Source organism: Zalophus californianus, chromosome 9, assembly GCF_009762305.2.
Source record: "Zalophus californianus isolate mZalCal1 chromosome 9, mZalCal1.pri.v2, whole genome shotgun sequence".
Classification (NCBI taxonomy): domain Eukaryota; kingdom Metazoa; phylum Chordata; class Mammalia; order Carnivora; family Otariidae; genus Zalophus; species Zalophus californianus.
The window spans coordinates 114964158-114984290 of NC_045603.1; the positions used below are offsets into that span (position 1 = coordinate 114964158).

At 39.5% G+C, this 20133-nt stretch overlaps 1 protein-coding gene across 4 annotated transcripts in view; it reads right to left on the reverse strand.

Annotated features, from left to right (window-relative positions):
- Positions 1 to 795: 795 nt before the first annotated feature.
- Positions 796 to 20133, reverse strand: part of LOC113912214 (serine/threonine-protein kinase greatwall-like) — a 36213-nt gene continuing 16875 nt past the window's right edge. The window contains exons 5-13 of one of the 4 annotated variants that reach the window (XM_035721921.1): positions 18711 to 18817; positions 18337 to 18487; positions 15274 to 15446; positions 12013 to 13158; positions 10405 to 10543; positions 7002 to 7016; positions 4665 to 4778; positions 4481 to 4582; positions 796 to 1864 (exon numbers count right to left, since the gene is read on the reverse strand). In XM_035721921.1, the coding sequence (XP_035577814.1) occupies positions 1707 to 1864; positions 4481 to 4582; positions 4665 to 4778; positions 7002 to 7016; positions 10405 to 10543; positions 12013 to 13158; positions 15274 to 15446; positions 18337 to 18487; positions 18711 to 18817 (2105 nt within the window). In that variant the 3' untranslated portion in view covers positions 796 to 1706. Of the gene's footprint in view, positions 1865 to 4480; positions 4583 to 4664; positions 4779 to 7001; positions 7017 to 10404; positions 10547 to 12012; positions 13159 to 15273; positions 15447 to 18336; positions 18488 to 18710; positions 18818 to 20133 lie in introns of all 4 variants that reach the window. The other 3 variants (XM_035721920.1, XM_035721923.1, XM_035721922.1) reach the window with 3 other exon arrangements.

Genomic DNA, 20133 nt, shown 5'->3' on the forward strand with positions numbered 1-20133 from the left:
ACTCTCTGGTTGGGAGATGTGGTATGGGCTAGGCTTTGTGCTGGTCTTCTGGGGGAGGGGCCCCCCACAGTGGGACTGAGGCAAGCCTAACTGAGAAGGGTGGTTCCACTGGAGTGCAGGGGGATGGTGCTTGGCGTAAGTAAGTTAGGTAGCCAATATTGGTGCCACAGGGCTTCCTACAGGTGGCTCCCTGTTTATGCTGAGGGGTAGGGGAGGTAAATGGCACTAGCTGGTACCTCTGTCCCCGGAGAGATGTCTGCATGAACTCTGCCTCTCAGGGGCAGCTCCAAGAAGAGGGAGTAATCTCCCCACCATGTGCCCCAGCACTCTTTAGATCGTTCTTTCCAAGCTGTCTGCCCCCAGGTTTGTCTGCCTTCTCTCTAGGAGCCGCATAGTGCCTATGGGCTCTATCCCAGTCAATCCTGTTGAACTTTAAAACTCCAGGCTTTCAGCCCTCCTAGTTGCAAGAACTCATGAAATTCAGCCCCTCTTGTTTTCCAAGCCAGGTGGCTATGGGGAAACCTCCTTGTGCGATCCAGTGTGCTCCTCTCTCTCGCCCTTCTCTGTGACCATGGCTCCTTCCCCTCCACGACAACCAGGATCCATTTTCTCCGAAACCATGTCTCCACACTTCCTACCATCTTCGATGTGGCTTCTTCTCTCCCTTTAGTTGTAGATTTTGTTCTGTTCGTCCTCAGGTCTGTTTCTGGGGTATTTAGGATGATTTGATCGTTATGTAGTTCTATTCATGGGACGAGGCAAGACTAGGGTCCTCCTACTTTGTCACCATCTTCCTTTATCTCTGACTACTCACCCATCTATTTACCACTGGGTAACAAATTATTACAGTGAAGTTGAATCTTAGTGTGTATATATATTTAATAGAAGGATGTTGACAGATAATATACTTGAAGTGTTACATTTATTAAGCAAAAAGAAGTTATTTATTTTTAAGGATCAGGTTGTTTCTTGTAATGTTGCACGTTTTAAACAAATTCTTTTAAAATGTAAACCACCACGTTTTATTAAAATTGAATAAGCTGTTAAAATTGCTACAGCATATCACACCTAAGCTCTCCAGTACAATTTTAAGCAAATATGTATTGTAGAGAAAGCACCAGAAGTAGTCAAGGCAGCAAGACTGTTTCAAAGTAAGCTAAAGCCTCTATCCTTTTTATTCCTCATTCCCTAAAGGAATTACACTACCAAGTGAAGGAGTTTCCCAGCTGCAGTTTTGAGGCCACAAGTGCAAGCTTAAATGATTGCTCTCAAGACTTCAGCTTTTGCAGGCAATCATGTACAAACAAATTAAAATAAAACCGTATGATTTTGTTATTTTAACACCAAACTGTGAATGGTGGACTGAAATCAACATGTGAAAGAAAGTTAGGCTCAAAGCTTGTTCCTTTTCTAACAGAGTAGTGTCATTCTAGTTTTACTGATGCATGAATTTTCATAAGGTGTGGTAACAAAATAAATAAAGTAAAAAAGTTTTGACGATCTATATACAACTCTGAAATTAAGATAAGTTATTGACTGTATTCTTGAGAGACTTTTAACTCTGTGGAAGCTGTAACATACATTAAAAACTCATCGATCCAAGTAACATAATGATTCTTCTTCCCCCTTAGATCACTCTCTTATGAAGGAGTATATAATTATGATAGCTTATAAGCCAAGATTAGATTAAAAGGAAAATTTATGTGCTATAGACTAAATCCAGATACGGTCAGGTGCTGAGCATTATTTCTGGCTTCAAAGTAGGATGTATCTGTTTCGTCATCTGGTTGGGGTATGAAAGGCATAGTTTGATGCTGCAGATTTTCCCAGTCCACATCACTGAAGAGAGGATGACGTTTCAGCTCTTAGGAAAAATATAGAACAAAACAGAGCAGTACAACACTGTTACCTAAGTAAGTACTGTTTTACAGGAAGTAAGGGAAGATCTCAGATATATGTTGCCCTGTTTTGCTTCATACATATGTGTTCAATGTCTGTCTTCCATGTACTTCACAATGGCTCACATTATGTCATTTTGTATAACACTTGACACATGACAGGTGCTTGGCCTGTATTCGTCAAATGAGTGAATGAATGGTTTTCCTCAATAGAAGCCTATATTATCTCATGCCTCCATCTTCTCACACAATCCCTGACTTGATGGGACAAGAGCTTGGCCTGCTTCCTGCACCCAGACACAGCTTCCACACCACTGATCTTCATGATTAATGCTCCACTTCTCATTCCAAGTCCTTGCTACCTGTTTCTATCTCTGCAATCCTTATCACCACCGATTACCCTAGGTAACTCTGGTAAAAACGTCATCCTCCACTACCTTAATTTCTTTCCTATGCCCCATCCTTATCCTTCATGGTGATTTCAACACATACACTGATGACGTTTGTGACATATTCTCTTCATGGTTGACTTCTTTGATTTCATTGATTGTATCTCGACTACATGCCCTTTTAGCAGCATGAATATATCTGGAGTCTTTACGCTTCACTTACAAGATCTCAACTTTGCTCATCTCTTTAGCTACATTTGCGGTACCTGTCTTCTTTCCTAATTCCTTCTACCTGCTAAAATGAAAACATGCGGGATGCCTGGGTGGCTCAGTCCGTTAAGCGTCTGCCTTCAGCTCAGGTCATGATCCCAGGGGCCTGGGATCGAGTCCCGCATCAGGCTCCCTGCTCCGCGGGGAGTCCGCTTCTCCCCCTGCTTGTGTTCTCTGTCTCTCTCTCTATCTGACAAATAAATAAAATATTTAAACAAAAAATAAATAAAATAAAATGAAAACATGCTCTTTTGATCACCCTGTGATATTTGGTTGCTAGACACAACCTCCCGTATCCTCAACCTTTCACTTTATAAGACAAATATAGGGATGTTGGCAAAAAAATTAGGTGACAATCAAGGCATTAAGTAGTTCAAAAAACCAACAACCGAATTTAAGGAAAATATTGGGAGAAGACTACACAGACAGGAAAGAATTATGTGTCTATATTTGGAGTGATGGCTTGGGAAGTCAACATATCTACAAGTTGGTTTTTCCCTAAAGTAAGAGACTGGTAGGAAAACAATAAAATAGCAAAAAGAATCTGTCTCTTAATTGTTCAAAATAAATGTCTGAGCATGGATTAGAGTTACTTATAGCAGTAACTCTTAAACTGATATCTGGCTGCGATGTGACGCTTTATGACTCTCTCATCATAACTATTTATTTAAACTGAACTCACAAAAGAATTCTAAGCCAGTTTAAGATTAACTGTATAAACAGTTGTTGCAACAACTGTTTTTTAACCGAAGACCTCTCCTGTCATCTGCTTCACTATGTAAACTGTTCATTAAACAAACAAACAAAAATCTGAGGTCATTGGTGAGAATGGTGTTCTATCTCTGTTTATTTCGTCCCTTGCGAAGCAAAATTGCCCCAGTTGAAAACTCCTAAAGTAATTTTTAAAGCTGAGCTTTCAAATGTCTGCACCCTCACTTTACATAGGATTTTCCTCAAATCCCACTGTTCACAGAGGTCTTCCTGACCACTCCAGCTAGAAAATCTCTTGTCAAACTTTGTAGCCACTCACTTGCTTCATCTTTCTTCTCAGTACTCACTGCTAGATGCATTATGTCATATTGTATCTCATTACCTGTGTCTTTCCCCTACAGAGTAAGGTGTACAAGCACATGGATTTTAGTCTGGTTCATCCCTAGGATACCTCCAGCACCCATTGCCTGGCACCTAGAAGTCACTCTACAGGATTCGTTAAATAAGCAAATAAACTGTTGATCTTATTAGAGGGAACACCTAGAAGCTGACACAAGTGACATATTACTGAAGTTCATTTTTCTGAATACCTTAGACCACATGGAAATGCATTTGGGGACATAGCTGCTTCTTTGTCTATGTATACTTTGTTAGAAAAGGGATTTTAAGGCAGCTGACATTAAACCTAATTGAATCTAAATTAAAGCTAATGAGTTTCCTAGTTTCAAAATTGGAGTTTAATATACCCCTCCATTGGAAAAAACCATTGAATGGATCACAAAGATACCAGATTTGTCTTATTTGAGACAACCTGGAACTTGATACATTTGTCAGTCGATAATATCAGAAATGAAGCAGTCAGAAATTATAGAAGAGAGTTTTGATAACAAAAAAAAATTTCCTGTATTGGTTGATGAGTAACTTTATTAGGCTTTGAAAAAACCCAAGACACTGACAACATAAGATTGCTTTAAGGTACCTGTTTGAGATTAATAAAATTCAGTGAGTGAGTATCCCAACCTGATGCACTGAATTTTAATGCAGAATAAGGACAAATATATCAATGCATATCTAGCAGGCAAAAATAAACTGAAGAAATTTCTAACCAATTTAGCAGTCAGATTATCTATAGTATTGTCCTAGAACTTAGTATCATTATTACAGTTCATCTTAAACAAATCAAGCTAGGAGTTTATTAACACAAAACCTTACCTTTCATACCAGCTCTCTTTGCATTATCAAGAGTTAAAAGTACTTCTACTGCATTTTGAGCATTATCAGATAACTTTTCTTCACCTTCAGGCCAAGGGATATCTACAAATACAAATAGCTTGTTAATCATTGATCAAATAATACACAGAGATAAATGCATCTGTCTTCATAGAAAAAGAATCACCTCTTTTCAGAATATTTTGGAATACTTGTTGTGGTGTTTCATCATTGAAAGGAGGAATTCCTGTTAGAAACTCAAACAAGCAAACTCCAAGTGCCCACCAGTCTACTGCAGGACCTGGAATTTAAGAGGGAGTAGTTGCACTTGCAAGCATTTTGTGCAAATGTTTCATCAACTAAAACGTTACTACATGGATATTTGGGCACAGTCAAGGCATTCATTTCCTAAGGCTTTCTTCTAGTCCATAAGGTACAAAAACCCAAATTATCTTCATTTCAGTAACATGGCAATTATTTTCCTTCTCTGTTCTCCACGAAGTTTAGATTAGCAATTAACACAGCTACTCAAAGAAAACCTAAGTTATCTTTCTTTTGTCACTCACTAAAAACCTCTCATATTCAGGATATTTACTTGTTCTAAATCCTAAAACACTAGTAGAAATACATTTAACCCACAGATTACTCTCTAAAATAGAGTACTTGTCAATTTCAAATGGGGGAGGGAAACAATAACATTTAGATGATTTTGTACTCCACCTACTCACATGGGTATGAGATGAAGTAGCAACACTTATACTAATTGGAGGACAGCCTGGTTAAGGAAGGAAAGCCTTACAGTGTTTTAATGTCCTTTTACTCCTTTTAAAAACAGAGAAGGACAAATTAGTTTAACAAAAAATATTCACTTAAACTATGGCTTGAGGAGGTAATTAGGAGGTAAGTCTTTTTTTTTCTTTTAAGATTTTACTTATTTATTTGACAGAGAGAGACACAGCGAGAGAGGAAACACAAGCAGGGGGATTGGGAGAGGGAGAAGCAGGCTTCCCGCTGAGCAGGGAGCCAGATGCGGGGGTTGATCCCGGGACCCTGGGATCATGACCTGAGCCGAAGGCAGACGCTTAACGACTGAGCCACCCAGGCGCCCCTGGAGGTAAGTCTTAATAAATCCGTAGAACTGATTTCTAAAGATCTTTACTGGAAGCATCATCTATACACAAAGATGTTTCCAACAATTATTTTAAACATGACCTTATAATCTGGTTTATAGTTTTGTTAGTTCTATGAAAAAGTATTTCTGAAGCAAAGGTTAATTTTAGTCAAAAAATGATTAACTTCAATATAATTAAAATAGGAATTCTAGTCTAGTACTAAATGTGCTTGAAAATTACTCTTTAAAATCAATTTCACGGGACGCCTGGGTGGCTCAATCAGTTAAATGTCTGCTTTTGGCTCAGGTCATGATCCCAGGGTCCTGAGATGGAGCCCATGTCCGGTTCCTGCTCAGCAGGGAGTCTGCTTCTCCCTCTCCTGTTGTGCCTCTCCCCTGCTCGTGCTCTCTTTCTTGCTTGCTCGCTCTCAAATAAAAAAATCTAATAAAAAAATAAACTGCTATAAAATCAGTTTCACAAAATTCATTATTGTGGTTAAGCAACTGCCACCATTCCATTTTAAAACAAGTAGGAAAGCACTATAGAATCTGCCATTAGGAAAATAATCGCATGCATTTAGAGTGCCTCTTCATTGCAAGCCACATAATCCCATCTTCCCTAAGGAACAAAGAATGTAAACAGTCTATAGACTTCTATTTCTATAATAATCACTATAAAAAAAACCCCATACAAACCACCTTGGTTAGTAGACCTTTTAAGCAGCACTGAGAAAGAATAGATAGAATAACCAAATAACAGAAAAGTAGGGGAGAAGTCAGGAAAAAATAGGTATCTTCATTATTTTACTTAGGTTAGAAACTAGAACCCTTTTCCCAGCTCAGCCAAAATGTACTCATGTCAAAAACTGACACGATTTCTCCATGGATATGTCAGACATACCCATATATTTGAGTCAAAGTCTAATAAGATCACACATGATGATAAACTGGAGCAATTATAATACATACTATTAGCCAGAGAAATAGAACAAACTTGTTTCACACTATTGGTTTTCTAATATGAAACCCCCATCTGTAATTTGTACACTGATACTGTTAGGCCTTTCTGTTTTCTAATAATAATGGAATTCAATGGGTAGGAAAATTCAAGCTCTTTTGTCGGTGCTAATTTTAGTATTTTTATTAAGCCTATTTTCTGGGTTACAATAAAAAGGCTGTATCTTTACTCTCGGCCGCCTTTAAAAGTTATTTAAAAAATGCTACATGCCTACATTTGTTTTCATAGAGAACATTCTGCCCGGATGTCCTCCTGTTCAGAAGACAGAATACAGTTCATTTTCTATTTCCTAAGTAAGATGAAAGGGAAAATACTTTTTTATGCAATGTGATCTAGTTATACTTTGACCAGTTTAATTTGCTTTGCCATATTACTTTATAGAGAAGTTCACTCACCGGAAGTCAGAAATCCTGCATGTAAGAAAAGAGAAGTTAGGTACGTTGTATTAAAATCATGAGTTCATCCTCACATCCTTCACCAAACTAGATCCTAAATGTTATGCCAGACACAAGGGACACAAAGGTAAATAAGAAAGAGCTTTTTCCAAGGAGAAAACAACCTACTCCAGGCAAGACAAAACAGATAATTTTGACACAATATTAAGAGAAATGAAATAAAAATATGCACAAGAAGCTACGGGAAACTCTGGCCAGAGTTCCTAAGTAATTGGTAGAACGGGGGAGACCATGGAGGGCTCAGAGAAGTCTTAGCTGTTCTCAGCATGATGTTTAGAAACACAGAGGTCAAGACAAGAAACAAAGTTGCTATAGAGACTGCCCTTGAGGCCTGGGATTTGGGGAAAGAGGTATAAAGCAGTGATTTTTCTTTTTAAATTATGAATTGCTTTGTACTGGGGCCCTGGATGGCTCAGTCAGTTAAGTGTCTGACTCTTGATCTTAGCTCAGGTCTTGATCTCAAAGTTGTGAGTTCAAGCCCTGCATTGGGCTCCATGCTGGGTGTGGAGCCTACTTTAAAAAAAAAAAACAAAACAATTTCTTTGTATTATTTGTTATTTTAAGAACTGTGTATCAAATATTTTATAGAAAATGAAAATCTTAAAATAAATCACTAGATAGCTGAGGTAACTCGATGTCTCATTAAAATAGTGGCAAGATCCTAAAAAGTATAAAAGTAAGCTTTATATGTGAAGCTTAGTTTTATACTGTATCCTAAGTAGAGAAAATGTATATTATAGGAAATGAGCTGGCAAACCTGTAACTTAGCAACATGGACACTGTACAAAGATCAGTTAGGTGCCCAGAGGAATTTAGTTGCTTGGGCTAATAAGGGGGAATTCGAAATGTGTTTCAACACTGTAGAGATTATTAACAGTGTTAGTGAGTGCTACCAAGGAATCCTCCTGGAGTGCTATGTAGAAGGGAAACCTAGACTCTTGTCTTAAGAAATTTTCTTAAGCTTTTGCAGTGGAGATAAATGTAATAACATAAGGTAAAATGACATAAGCTTTAAACAATTTCTAATAAAGTGGCAGAGACATGAACTACTTCTCCATAGGTGGCCAATGGATGCTTTGTGAAAGAGGTAGCATTTGAACAGATAATGAGATGAGAAGAAATTTGACTGGAAGAGGACTGGGTTCTGGCTTTTTTCAACGAAGGCAAAATACTTGTGCAAAATAAGGAAAACCTGAAAATAATGTGTCTAAGAAGTGGAATGGGAACATAAGACCTATAATGAGATTCTTTGACTCCGCCAGTGCCTCGATCGTAGACTACCCAGACGCCAAACTGTGTGTGCGAAACACATGTGTTGTTTATAAAAGAGATTCCTTGAGAGACGAGGCTAGTATAAGAGCTTAGAGCCTCCGATGCCATGATCAGTAATCTGGATTTTGTTCTGCAGGTAGGAAGGAGCCATCGTGGTTTTTAAGGGGAGAAGCAGAATGACGGGCCACTTTATGTCTTCCGAGGGAAAATCTGGTGGCAATGATTATAGACGATAGGATGAAGCTGATGTCCCAGGAAGAGAGCTCGTAAATTAATGAAAGGGAAAGAGGAGGTTCTTACAGAAGACAGTGGCAGAGATTAAAAGGTGAGAAGAAATTCTGCAGGGACAGAACTGACTGGATTTAAAAGCCTGAATGCAGGGACAACGTCGGTGTCATCATGCAGATGGCAGAACCGAGAGAGGAAACAGAGGAAGAGCAAGCTGGACACGTCCTGTACTGACACACAGCACTTGAATCCCCAGGGCAATGCCGCGCAGGTACTTTGGCCATGTGTACGCCCCCTAGAGAAAGTCAGGATTAGAGACAGATATTTGGGAAGCACCGACGAGGACGGGACTGCTGAAGTCACGGGAGAGATATTAACAGGAAGCAGGGGTAGGGAAACAAGGGAAAGGGCAGGATCGGGAAGAATCTCTATATACTGAAGAGCTGAGGAGTTAGCAACAGAGGGAAGACGAAGGAGACCGAGAAGAGGCTGGCAGATCTGACAAGAGTGACGTCACTGACGACTGGTAATAAAAAAGCGCCAGTTACAGGCGCCCGGAGGGCTCTGTCAGTAGAGCGTACGATTCTTGATATCAGGGTTGTGAGTTCAAGCCCCATGTTGGGAGTAGATCACTTACAGATAGAAATCTTAAAAAAAAAAAAGTGTCAGTTAAATGGTAGGGATAAAAATCAGATTGCCAGAGCAAAAATAATCAGGCAAAGGAAAGAGGCAACCTTTGAGAAGGTGGGTGGTGGGGAAAGACAAGGGTGGAAGCTTATTTGCAGGCTAAGGAGAAAAGCAGCATAGAAATAAAAATAGAAGGGGTGTGTGTATTGAGGGGGGGGAAGATGAGACAGTCAATCACCAAAGGAGCCTGAAGAATAGGGAAGTAACTGACAAGATCAAGAAGGTGATCACATTATGGACTGAATTATGTCTCCCTGAAAAGACATGTTCAAGTCTTAACCCTGAGGTCCTCTGAGTGTGCCATCTGCAAATACGGTCCTTGCAGAGGTCACACTGGAGTAGGGTGGGCCCCTACTCCAGTATGACTGGTGTCCTTATAAAACACAGCCACGTGACCATGGAGACAGGGAGAATACCACATGCTGGTCTGAGTGAGGCCCCTGCAAGCCATGGGTTGCAGGCAAACCACCAGAAGCTGGAAGGGGCGAGGTCGTTCCCCTACACCTTTCAGAGGGAGCATGGTCCTGTCCACGCCTAGATTCCAGACTTCCAGCTTCCAGAACTGTCAGACAATATATTCCTGTTGTTTTGAACCATCCAGTGTGTGGCACTTGATTATAGAAGCCCTAGGAAACCAATACAATTCGTTTCAGAAGGCAGGAAGGGAAAATTCTTCAGAGAGAGGAAGGGGAAAAAAGACGCTAGGTAAAAATGCCACCCCGGTCTTCCTCTGTTGCGTCCCGAAGATGGCTCCTCTCTGGCTTGACCCTTGTGGTGAGGGTCTTCTAAGTGTCTGAGGGCGAGCTCTAACCAGGAGTGCGCTGCTACAGACTGAACAGAAGTTTTGGCTCAACTCTGCATTCCTGAGCCAAAGCTGGAACAGACCTCAGGAGACTTTTTTGAACTAAGATGACAGAGCAGGTGGGCGGCAGGACTTCTCTGGGGCCCGGAGACTGAATGGGAAGGCAAAGATCAAATGGCTGCATGTCTTCTTTTACCATAAGAAATGCCATATTTACGAGAAAAGAGTGTCACATGAGTTCCTGTTCTCTCACTCTAGGCAATTCAAATACCAAAGAAATTTAGAACAATTTTACCTCAAAAGAAAATGTAGTGCTAGAGAACACTTCAGAAACTCAAGACATGGAAGCCTTACCATGGGCTCTGCCCAATAACAGCGCAGGTGCGAGGTAGTCCGGAGTCCCAGGAATCCGCCCATCATCCACGGGGGCTGCCCCTCGCCTCACACTCTTTGGAGTTCGGTATGGGGTTCCTGATTTGACCTGATTTGGGGTCTGCTAATTTAACAAGAGTTTACAATAAATATCTTCATTTCTGTTTTTCTTTTTAAGATGTTATTTATTTATTTGACAGAGGGAGAGAAAGAGGGAGAGAGCCGGCACAAGCAGGGGGAGGGGCAGAGGGAGAAGCGGGTTCCCTGCTGAGCAGGGAGCCCGATGTGGGGCTTGATCCCAGGACCCCGGGATCATGACCTGAGCCGAAGGCAGCCACCCACCTAACCAACTGAGCCACCCAGGCACCCCATAACTTCATTCCTTTTACAGTGAATAGAAATGCTAAAAAAGCAAAGCTAGGCTGCTGGGCATAAAAGACATACTCAAATCCCTGATCAGTTTTGAAAATGGACTCATTACCAACTATAATTTTGAACAGTCCTGATAGCTGGTGAAATTAAATAGCTTAGATAAGACCAATTATTTCAATAAGATCAAGATATGCAAGAAAGAATGAAGAAATCCGCAAGAAAAATTTCTTTCTTGGTAGAATGGATTAACACAAACTTAAGAATGGTCACTGAGGGACGTTGTGGCTGACAAATGATTGAATTACTGGGACAACACATCAGCTGGAACAAAATATAAATAACTTCTTGTGCTAATTGGTATGTAAGTTTTAAAGATACTTTGTGGTCTCACAAGGACTCTGTGAGACCAGTGGGAGAGGTGTCAGCATATTCTACAGAGAGGTAAGAAGCTGAGGCTCTGAGGAAAACGGACTTCTAAGTCACTCAGTAAGTTCTGAATAGAAAACTCCAAGTCTTGTGACCCTAATTCAGAGTTTGTACTCTCAACTTTATGTCGTGTCTCCAAAAAAAGAAAAAAAATGAAACTTTGGGTTTGTTAAGAAAAAGGTTTAGAAAATAAAAATAACATAAGATTTGAAATATATATTTTCCAACTATTTCCTACAAAGAAAAGAGATAATCTAGGAAGGTCCTTAAAAGGGAGTAAGATAGAGTGAACTTTAATATTGTATCTTAGAGTTGCTGTTGTCAAGTGAAAATATGTGACTGTAAATAGGTAAACATGTGATTGAAAGTATGTGACAGTCTAGGGGCGCCTGGGTGGCTCAGTTGGTTAAGTGGCTGCCTTTGGCTCAGGTCATGATCCCGGGGTCCTGGGATCGAGCCCAGCATCGGGCTCCCCGCTCAGTGGGGAGTTGGCTCCTCCCACTCCCTCTGCCCCTCCCCGCTGCTCGTGCATGCATGCGCTCTCTCAAATAGATAAAATCTTAAAAAAAGAAAATATGTGAAAGGCTAGAGAGCAAATGAAGAAGTGCTTTAGTTAATAATAATAAATTGCTACCAGCTCTGCCTTTTGGCATCAAAACCTCCCAACAGTCCACAGATTCCCAACCAGCAGAACAGAAAATCTCAGATAGTCTAGGTGAGAGGCAAGTATCTGGCCTTCATAGTTTATGGGTATAAAATCTAACGACAAAGTGTTAAAAAGTTAGAACATACCTGATATGGCATATAGGATGTTCCTTTTTGATTAGGGGTTATAGCCATGGGATACGAACCACTATAAACACATGAAATTTCCATTGCATCTAAAGAGGTAATGCTCATTTTGGATGGTTCTGAGTTATTGGACGCATTGATATGACTGTTAAAACTTCGAAAAGCTACGGCATTTCTTTTAGATAAGGTTAATGTTTTCAACACCTCTGAAGGCGGAGCTAACATTTTTTGGCTACTGCCTTGGACAGCAGGATTCTCATCACCTTTCGGCAAGGTATTCTCCTGCCAGCTGGGTGATACGGTGAGTAGGTCTTCAGTGTTTGATTCTTCAAAAGAGGATTCTTTGATGCTTTTATCTGGATCTAAGGACTGCCTTTCTAATGAACTTTCCATGATAGAAATTCCGGGAAAAGATGAATCGGAGTCCATACAAATACTTTTAGAAGCTCTCTCAGCGTCGGAACATAGAAAACTAGAACTGAGGAGGTCCTTCTTGTCATTCTTATCACAGTCCTCATCCAGTTCACACAGAAGGTTTTTTGCTATCATTGGGGTAGGTGATTTTTCTGGGGTGTGTGGTTTACCAATGAAAGAACTGACCACGTTCTCCTCATCAGCACAGTCACTTTGCTGACCACATACAGATAGCTTCAGGTCTTGGACCTCAGTTGTTAAGCCCATCCTTTGATTTATATAACCATCGCTCATTTCATTTCTAGACTTCTGCTCTACACAGTTTTTTTTATTCTGTATGATGTTCTGACAAGGACTAGAGTCAACTAACTCAAAATTTCTTTTAAAACCTCTTTTCCCAAGGTGCTCTTCAGTCCCATCACCAGAATCCACAGCCCACTGCTCTGACTGGTGAAAACCAGACTGTGCTGTGTCAGTGGCCACATGAATATTATTTATATCCAGTTCTTTTGCTTCCCAAGAAACTTCCCCGGGGAAGCATTTTTTAGCCAGGTTTACACAGGAGCTTCCAGTCTCAGGAACGGCACTGCTGTTATGAATGGGAGAAACTGCTAACTCAAGATCCTTTTTATCGAAACCTTTGGTTTCAATGGAATCGGTAGATTTTGTACATGAAGGCTTTTCTATTATATTCCAACTCATCACCGTAGAGCCCAGTGCATTGTCACTTTCCTGAGAGGGAGGAAAAAACACTTTTTTAGTTGTATAAAACTGAGATTCTTGAACCTTTTAAAACCTCTCTTGACTTAGGTGGGATAAATGACTCCATAAATTACTACGCTACCTATTCCCACTTTCCATTGGAACAAAAGAACAATGATAACAGAGAATTAAAGAGCAATATAAACAATTAAGCATGTTTTTATATATATTTTGAGTGAAACACTGGTCTAAAATTCAAACAAACTATCCTTTAATATGTCTTTCCATAATTTAATATGTATTTGTATAATATGTATTTGATAGTCTATAATCCATATGTTTTCTTTTTTTTTTAAGATTTTATTGATTTATCTGAGAGAGACACAGGGAGAGAGGGAACACAAGCAGGGGGAGTGGGATGGGGAGAAGCAGGCCTCCCGCCGAGCAGGGAGCCCAATGCGGGGCTTGATCCCAGGACCCTGGGATCATGACCTGAGCCCAGGCAGACGCTCAACGACTGGGCCACCCAGGCGCCCCTCTATGATACATAGCTGATAGATGTTCTTTAGCTAGCACAAATTAATAAGCAACATTTTCAGGCAAAATCGATGGTAACGCTATATTATATAGATACCTTCTTTGCAATATGGGTACAGACGATTCTGTTTTGAATTACAAAATGCACAGGACTTAAAATACAGTTAATGGAAAATTATAGACAAAACTTTTGTTAACGGAAACAGGTATCACTTCGTACAAGTATAATAAAACCAAGCTGATAAAGATGAAGCTAAACGAATCATAATTTATAATTAAAACCCAAAAATAACAGGAATTAAAATCCACTGTCAACAAGATGAAACGATGAGGCATTGATAACAAACCACTTGCCTTAAAATCTGTTTGAATTCTAACTATCTGCAGGTGCTTTTGTGCGATCAGAGCTTTATACAGAGTATCATAAATTGGTGTATGGTAATCAGGATTTTTACAAGATTACTAAGAGTGCGTCTTCCATAAACTCGAACACTGCCTATTTTTGGTATGTAAAAATCAAACTTCATCAACTTACTTAGTAATAATAAGGAGTGCTTAGTCATGAACAACAATAGCAAAAATCCCTAAATTACAACTCACAGATCTGCAGGCACAGATCATCCAGGGATTAGCACAGGGTTTATCAGGGTTCCCCTGTGGTCCATCGTCACTCCTCTGATCATAACTTGAGAAGCACTACCATAATCCAATCATTGCATTCCCCACGGATACAGAAGGGCTAGGGAGAAGGTAAAGCTGTGTATGGTTTGAAATATTACACAATATGCTTTCTTGAACAGCAAAGAGGTGAAGTAAGTTATTAGGAAAGGAAATCTGTTTATCCTGTAGCGTGTATTACCTGTAGAGCAGCCTATAAGAGAAGGGAAAAAGATCAAGAAACACTGCCTTGACTAAAAAATAATCTGACTTTACTTCTAGAACACAAATATCCAACAACGAAGAAAATCACATTACTGAGAATAAGGAGTAAATACAATCCAAATTATTTACTCAAACAGAAGGTCTACTTTTTGCGTATTGACATAATTCTAATCTAACATTATTTTATGTGCACTCTATGAAGGAAACCTTATTATAATTTAAAACTTGGGGCGCCTGGGTGGCTCAGTTGTTAAGCGTCTGCCTTTGGCTCAGGTCATGATCCCAGGGTCCTGGGATCGAGCCCCGCATGGGGGTCCCCGCTCAGCGGGAAGCCTGCTTCTCCCTCTCCCACTCCCCAGCTTGTGTTCCCTCTCTCGCTATGTCTCTCTCTGTCAAATAAATAAATAAAATCTTTAAAAAGATAAAAAAAATTAAAATAAAATAAAAATTAAAAAATAAAAAAAAGCCCATCTAGATGCCCTGAAACAAATATTTACTATCATTTTTCTGCAAGCTCATTATATATTAATCAATTCTGCATTTGAATGAGAAATGAAATACTTAAAAATAATTTGACAGATTATACACGGAAATGGAGACTACCTTGACTGCCATTCATGTAACTGTTTCATTTCCTTATAGAATGTACATGGAAAGGTATAAAGTGTCTCCACCGTTAACGTGACATAGGAAAGAGGCTGGGGTTGGGATAAAGGTCACTCTAGCCTGGCAGTCCTTCTCCCATCGGGGGCTGCTGTGGCACTCAGACTCCACACTGGATACGAAGGTGTGGGACTGGCTGCTGGCACTGGATGTAGCCAGCCTTCTCCTGGACTGCGGGAGGTTAGACGTTAGGCACTTCACAGGCATCCCGGGATTGGAGGCAACTGTTTCAAGACCTGTATGTATCGGAGCTTATGTCACATCTGTCTGAGTTCCTCACCAAACCTGAATCTTCCCAGATAATTAGGCAAAGTATTAAGTATTGTACATCAGAGCTCTGTCTGTGTAAACATTATCCGATCCGCCAGGATGGCTCAGGTGTTTTGGACATACAAGTACTGTTGTGAACGTTTACGGAGAAAAAAGCAAACCCTCAACATTCACAGGTGAAAATCAGGACAAAAGAACTAAGGTGTAATTAGGAGGAAACCCATTATCCACTTTGAAACTCTTCTTGATAAAGGAGCATTATTGATATGCTATACCCAGATATGATATAAGATAGGAATGTGACTAAATTTACTCAGTTCAATTCGTATTTAATTAAAACCATAGCTTTAGGGGCACCTGGGTGGCACAACCAGTTAAAGATCTGACTCTTAGGTTTCCACTCAGGTCGTGATGTCCGGGTCATGAAATGGGTCCTCGCATCGGGCTCCAGGCTTAGGATGGAGTCTGCCTGAGATGCTCTCTCCGTCTCCCTCCCCTTCCCGCCTGTGCTCTCTCGCTCTCTCTCAAATAAAAAACATAGCTTTTTTCTAATGTTGAGGCTTATGTGCTCACAAGCGTGAATTATCTACATCCATGAGGGATATTTTATACGACTGGGTAAAACAAGTAACAGTGAATTGGCTAACAGCAAGCCAGTACAAGAAAGCAGCATCACCTACATGATACATGTTTGTCTCTCATAGACTCATGCTAAAAACTGTTGTTCCTGAAATTATGAGACACAATAGGCTTTTACTAAAGATCATATGTGCATATACAGATTTTCTATGTATATAAAAAGATATGTATATCTTGCCTTTTCTTTCCCAAAGCAGGTGAACTCATGACTTTAATCTCAAGTAAATTCTTACAATTTTTTGATTTAATGAATCTTGGAACTTTAAAACTAGAAACAGAATTTCAATGGCCATCTAAAGCAACTTTATTTTTGGTACATAAACCCTCTCAATGAAATTCCTCACTCATTGGACACTGACCTTGATATTTGACTAAACTGCTCAGCTTGTCCCTCCCCCCCACCCCAGTAATGTGGAAATTTGTGTCTACCCCAATGCCATGTGCGCACTGTGTATTTGCTAAAGAGTTCTCTCTGGATCAGTGATATAATCAGACCATTCCTTTCTTTGGAACTTTTGTGTTTTTTATTTTATTTTTTAAAGATTTTATTTATTTATTTGACAGAGAGAGAGAGAGAGAGAGCGAGCACAAGCAGGGGCAGAGGGAGAGGGAGAAGCAGGCTCCTCATTGAGCAGGGAGCCCAATGCGGAACTCGATCCCAGGACCGTGGGATCACGACTGGAGCCTAAGGAAGATGCTTAACCATCTGAGCCACCAGGCGCCCCTCTTTGGAACTTTTGAGGACTCCCCTTTTTCTACAGCTTAAATTCTAGGTTCCCTGTAATGACACTTAATCCTTCCCCATCTACCTGCTAAGCTTCCCTTCCCCTTGCACATGCTTCCCATTCTCACAAAACACGTTTAATCCCCATTGTCTGAAGATGGAATACTTCCAAGTGTCTGTGCCTTTGTTCATGCCTCTACCCGAAATGCTTTTCCAGTACACTTGGAGCTACTGCTATATCTTCATTGAGAACCGTTCCTTATTTTCCCAGTTAGCATTTAACACTTTCTGTGTTGTATCACAGTATCCTTCTTGCGATTTTATTTTAGAGGATTGCTATTGTTATCCCTTTACACATGTAATCACCACAGAATTACAAGTTCTTCTGAGGCAAGGACCTCTCTTATTCATCTTGATATCCACTTGGTGACCAGCAGTGCCTTGCCCTGATTTACTTCTGACTAGATTTAAAAAACAACTAAGGGAGATGCCATTACTTTCATTTAAGAATAAGGCTGTAGTAGCAACTGCATATTCTGTATTTTAGTACTTTTTATTTGTCAAAGCTATTTATGTTTTTCAGCCATTTTGATTTCCACAGAAGTGATTTTGACAGAGAAATAAGACTCACTGACTTTGGAAGAAAGGGTCAGTGGACAGATAATTATAGTTGCAATCAGGACTTGGCTTACCCACTTCTAGTGTGTAACTAAACATTTTCAAACATTCATTTTCTCATTTGTAAGGGAGATATCCTGGATATGTACAGATTTGAGGACTAAATTAAAAATGAGGTAACATCTACGAAAGCATGTGACACTAATTGCCCTTCAAAGCATCATTATTCACATTCCCAAGATGAAGAACATTGAGCGCAGAGAACTAAATCATCCACCGTTGCTAAGTTATAAAAGGTGAAGTTAAGTGCTATACAAATGTCCCATTCTCTTCCTCCACTACTTTTGTTTTTCATTGTGCGCTAATGAAAAATTACATCTTTACTTCAACTATTTTATTTCAAAATCTTTTGGAAATAATTTTATAAAGACACAAAATATTATAGGTACTACATCTTCTCTATATAAGATTTCCATAGACCCAGTACAGTGAAATTTACCCAATGATCATTCTAATACCAAACTAACTGAGGAATATCTCATTAGCTAGGTATTTTATTCTGTTGACTTAAAGATCTACAACAGGGGTGCCTGGCTGGTTCAGTCAGTAGAGCATGTGACTCTTGATCGCGGGATTGTAAGTTCCAGCCCTATGTTAGATACAGAGATTACTTAAAATAAACTCTTTATTAAAAAAAAAAAGATCTGCAACAATCTGTGTCAGAAATGGCATTTACACGAAGAAATATAGGAATGCCACAGACTGTTAAAGTATTTGTATTTCAAACCCCTATTAGAAATTTAAAAATTCAAAAATATTTTGTTCCTCAAAAGACACACTTAATGGAATGAACTACCTTTTTCTTTTATACTCACATGAGTTTAGTAGTTTGCTAGAATAAGGAGTAATATCCCTGTGATCTACAGACATAGGACAAATTAGTCCTTGAGAAAGGTGCGATGTTTCAGATACATGGGTTGAAAGAATATTTGTAGAGTCTTTGTTTTTTTCTGCAACTGGTGTGTTCTATTAAAGAGAGAAAAACAAAAACAAATGCTAAGATTTACCGCCACAAAACACCACCTAAATACATAGACTGTTATACCACCTAAGTAGATAATGTTAAAGTAACTCAACATGCTTGATATTTAAATTTATTTTGAACATTTATTTTAAAAAAGCATTTACAATTTTAAATGGCAATCATGAGAGGGCATGTCATGTGACTTTTTTCTAATCAAGTGCTTACAAATCCCAAAGAGCTGATGAGAGATAACACTGGTCCTGGGGTTCTTGAATAATCTTGTCTAGGTTTAGCCATTGATGGTGTCATAAGGATATCCATCATATTGATGACTATGTATGGAAAGAAAAGTATATGAAATTCTTTAAAAACTTCAATATTTTTGTCTTACTAGTCACTAATCATCTGTTCTGAACTTTGTCCGCTTTCCACATTAACATTATCTGTAACACTGGCTTGTGTAAGATGAACGTATCCAGAGAAGCCACCATGCCACGGAGTAAACATATACAATAAGCAGACAAAGACAAATACTATATGATCTCTATTATATATGGAATCTTAAGAAACAAAACAAAACTAAGCTCACAGGTACAGAGAACAGTTTGCATGGGATGCCAGAGGCAGGGGTGGAGGATAGGAGAAACGGGTGAAAGGGGTCAAAAAAAAAAAAAAAAGAGAGATAAATATTTCCCTATTTAAAAAAAAGCAACTGATTGAAATCATTAAACTTTGATAGAATAGAGTCTTCCTCTGGAATGAATAGAACACAGTGTAATGACCCAAATTAGGGAGTACTCAATCATCAAACAAGAGTATTATCTAACTGGCAACAAAATAATTCTTGGTAAATCAAATACTAGAAAAGGATGGGTTAAGAAAAATTAAGAAAGGAATATTAGGAATATAAATTAAAATTTCAATATCACAATCTGTTTAAGGAATTAGTACAAATTATGGGCCCCCCATTAACTAACATGTGCAAGTGTAGGTCAAGATAGAAATTGATGGAGAATTTTTATCAGTTTCAGTGCATAACTTTGTAAAATAATTCAACATTCACACATAATGTACTGTTTTCTTTAGATATCAAAAATGGTGGGTGCCTGTCAGGTGGTAGAGCATGCGACTCTTGATCTCCGGGTCATGAGTTAGAGCCCTAGGTAGGGTAAAGAGATTACTTTTAAAAAATCATTTAGTTATTTAAAGATTTTTTTTAAAATTGATTTATTTATTTGACAGAGAGAGAGAGACACTGACAGACGGAACACAAGCAGGGGGAGTGGGAGAGGGAGAAGCAGGCTCCCTACCGAGCAGGGAGCCTGATGTGGGACTCGATCCCAGGACTCTGAGATCATGACCTGAGCCGAAGGCAGACACCTAATGACTGAGCCACCCAGGCACCCCTATTTTAAGATTTTTTATTTACCTGACACAGAGAGAGAGAATGTAAAAGCAGGGGGAGTGGCAGGCAGAGGGAGAGGGAGAAGCAGTCTCCCCGCCAAGCAGGGTCCCAGGACTCTGGGATCATGACCTGAGTTGAAGGCAGATGCCCAGCCAACTGAACCACCCAGGCACCCCTTAAAAAATAATTTAAAAAAATAATCACACGCCCCCCCCACCACAAATGGTAGGAAAAGCATAATAT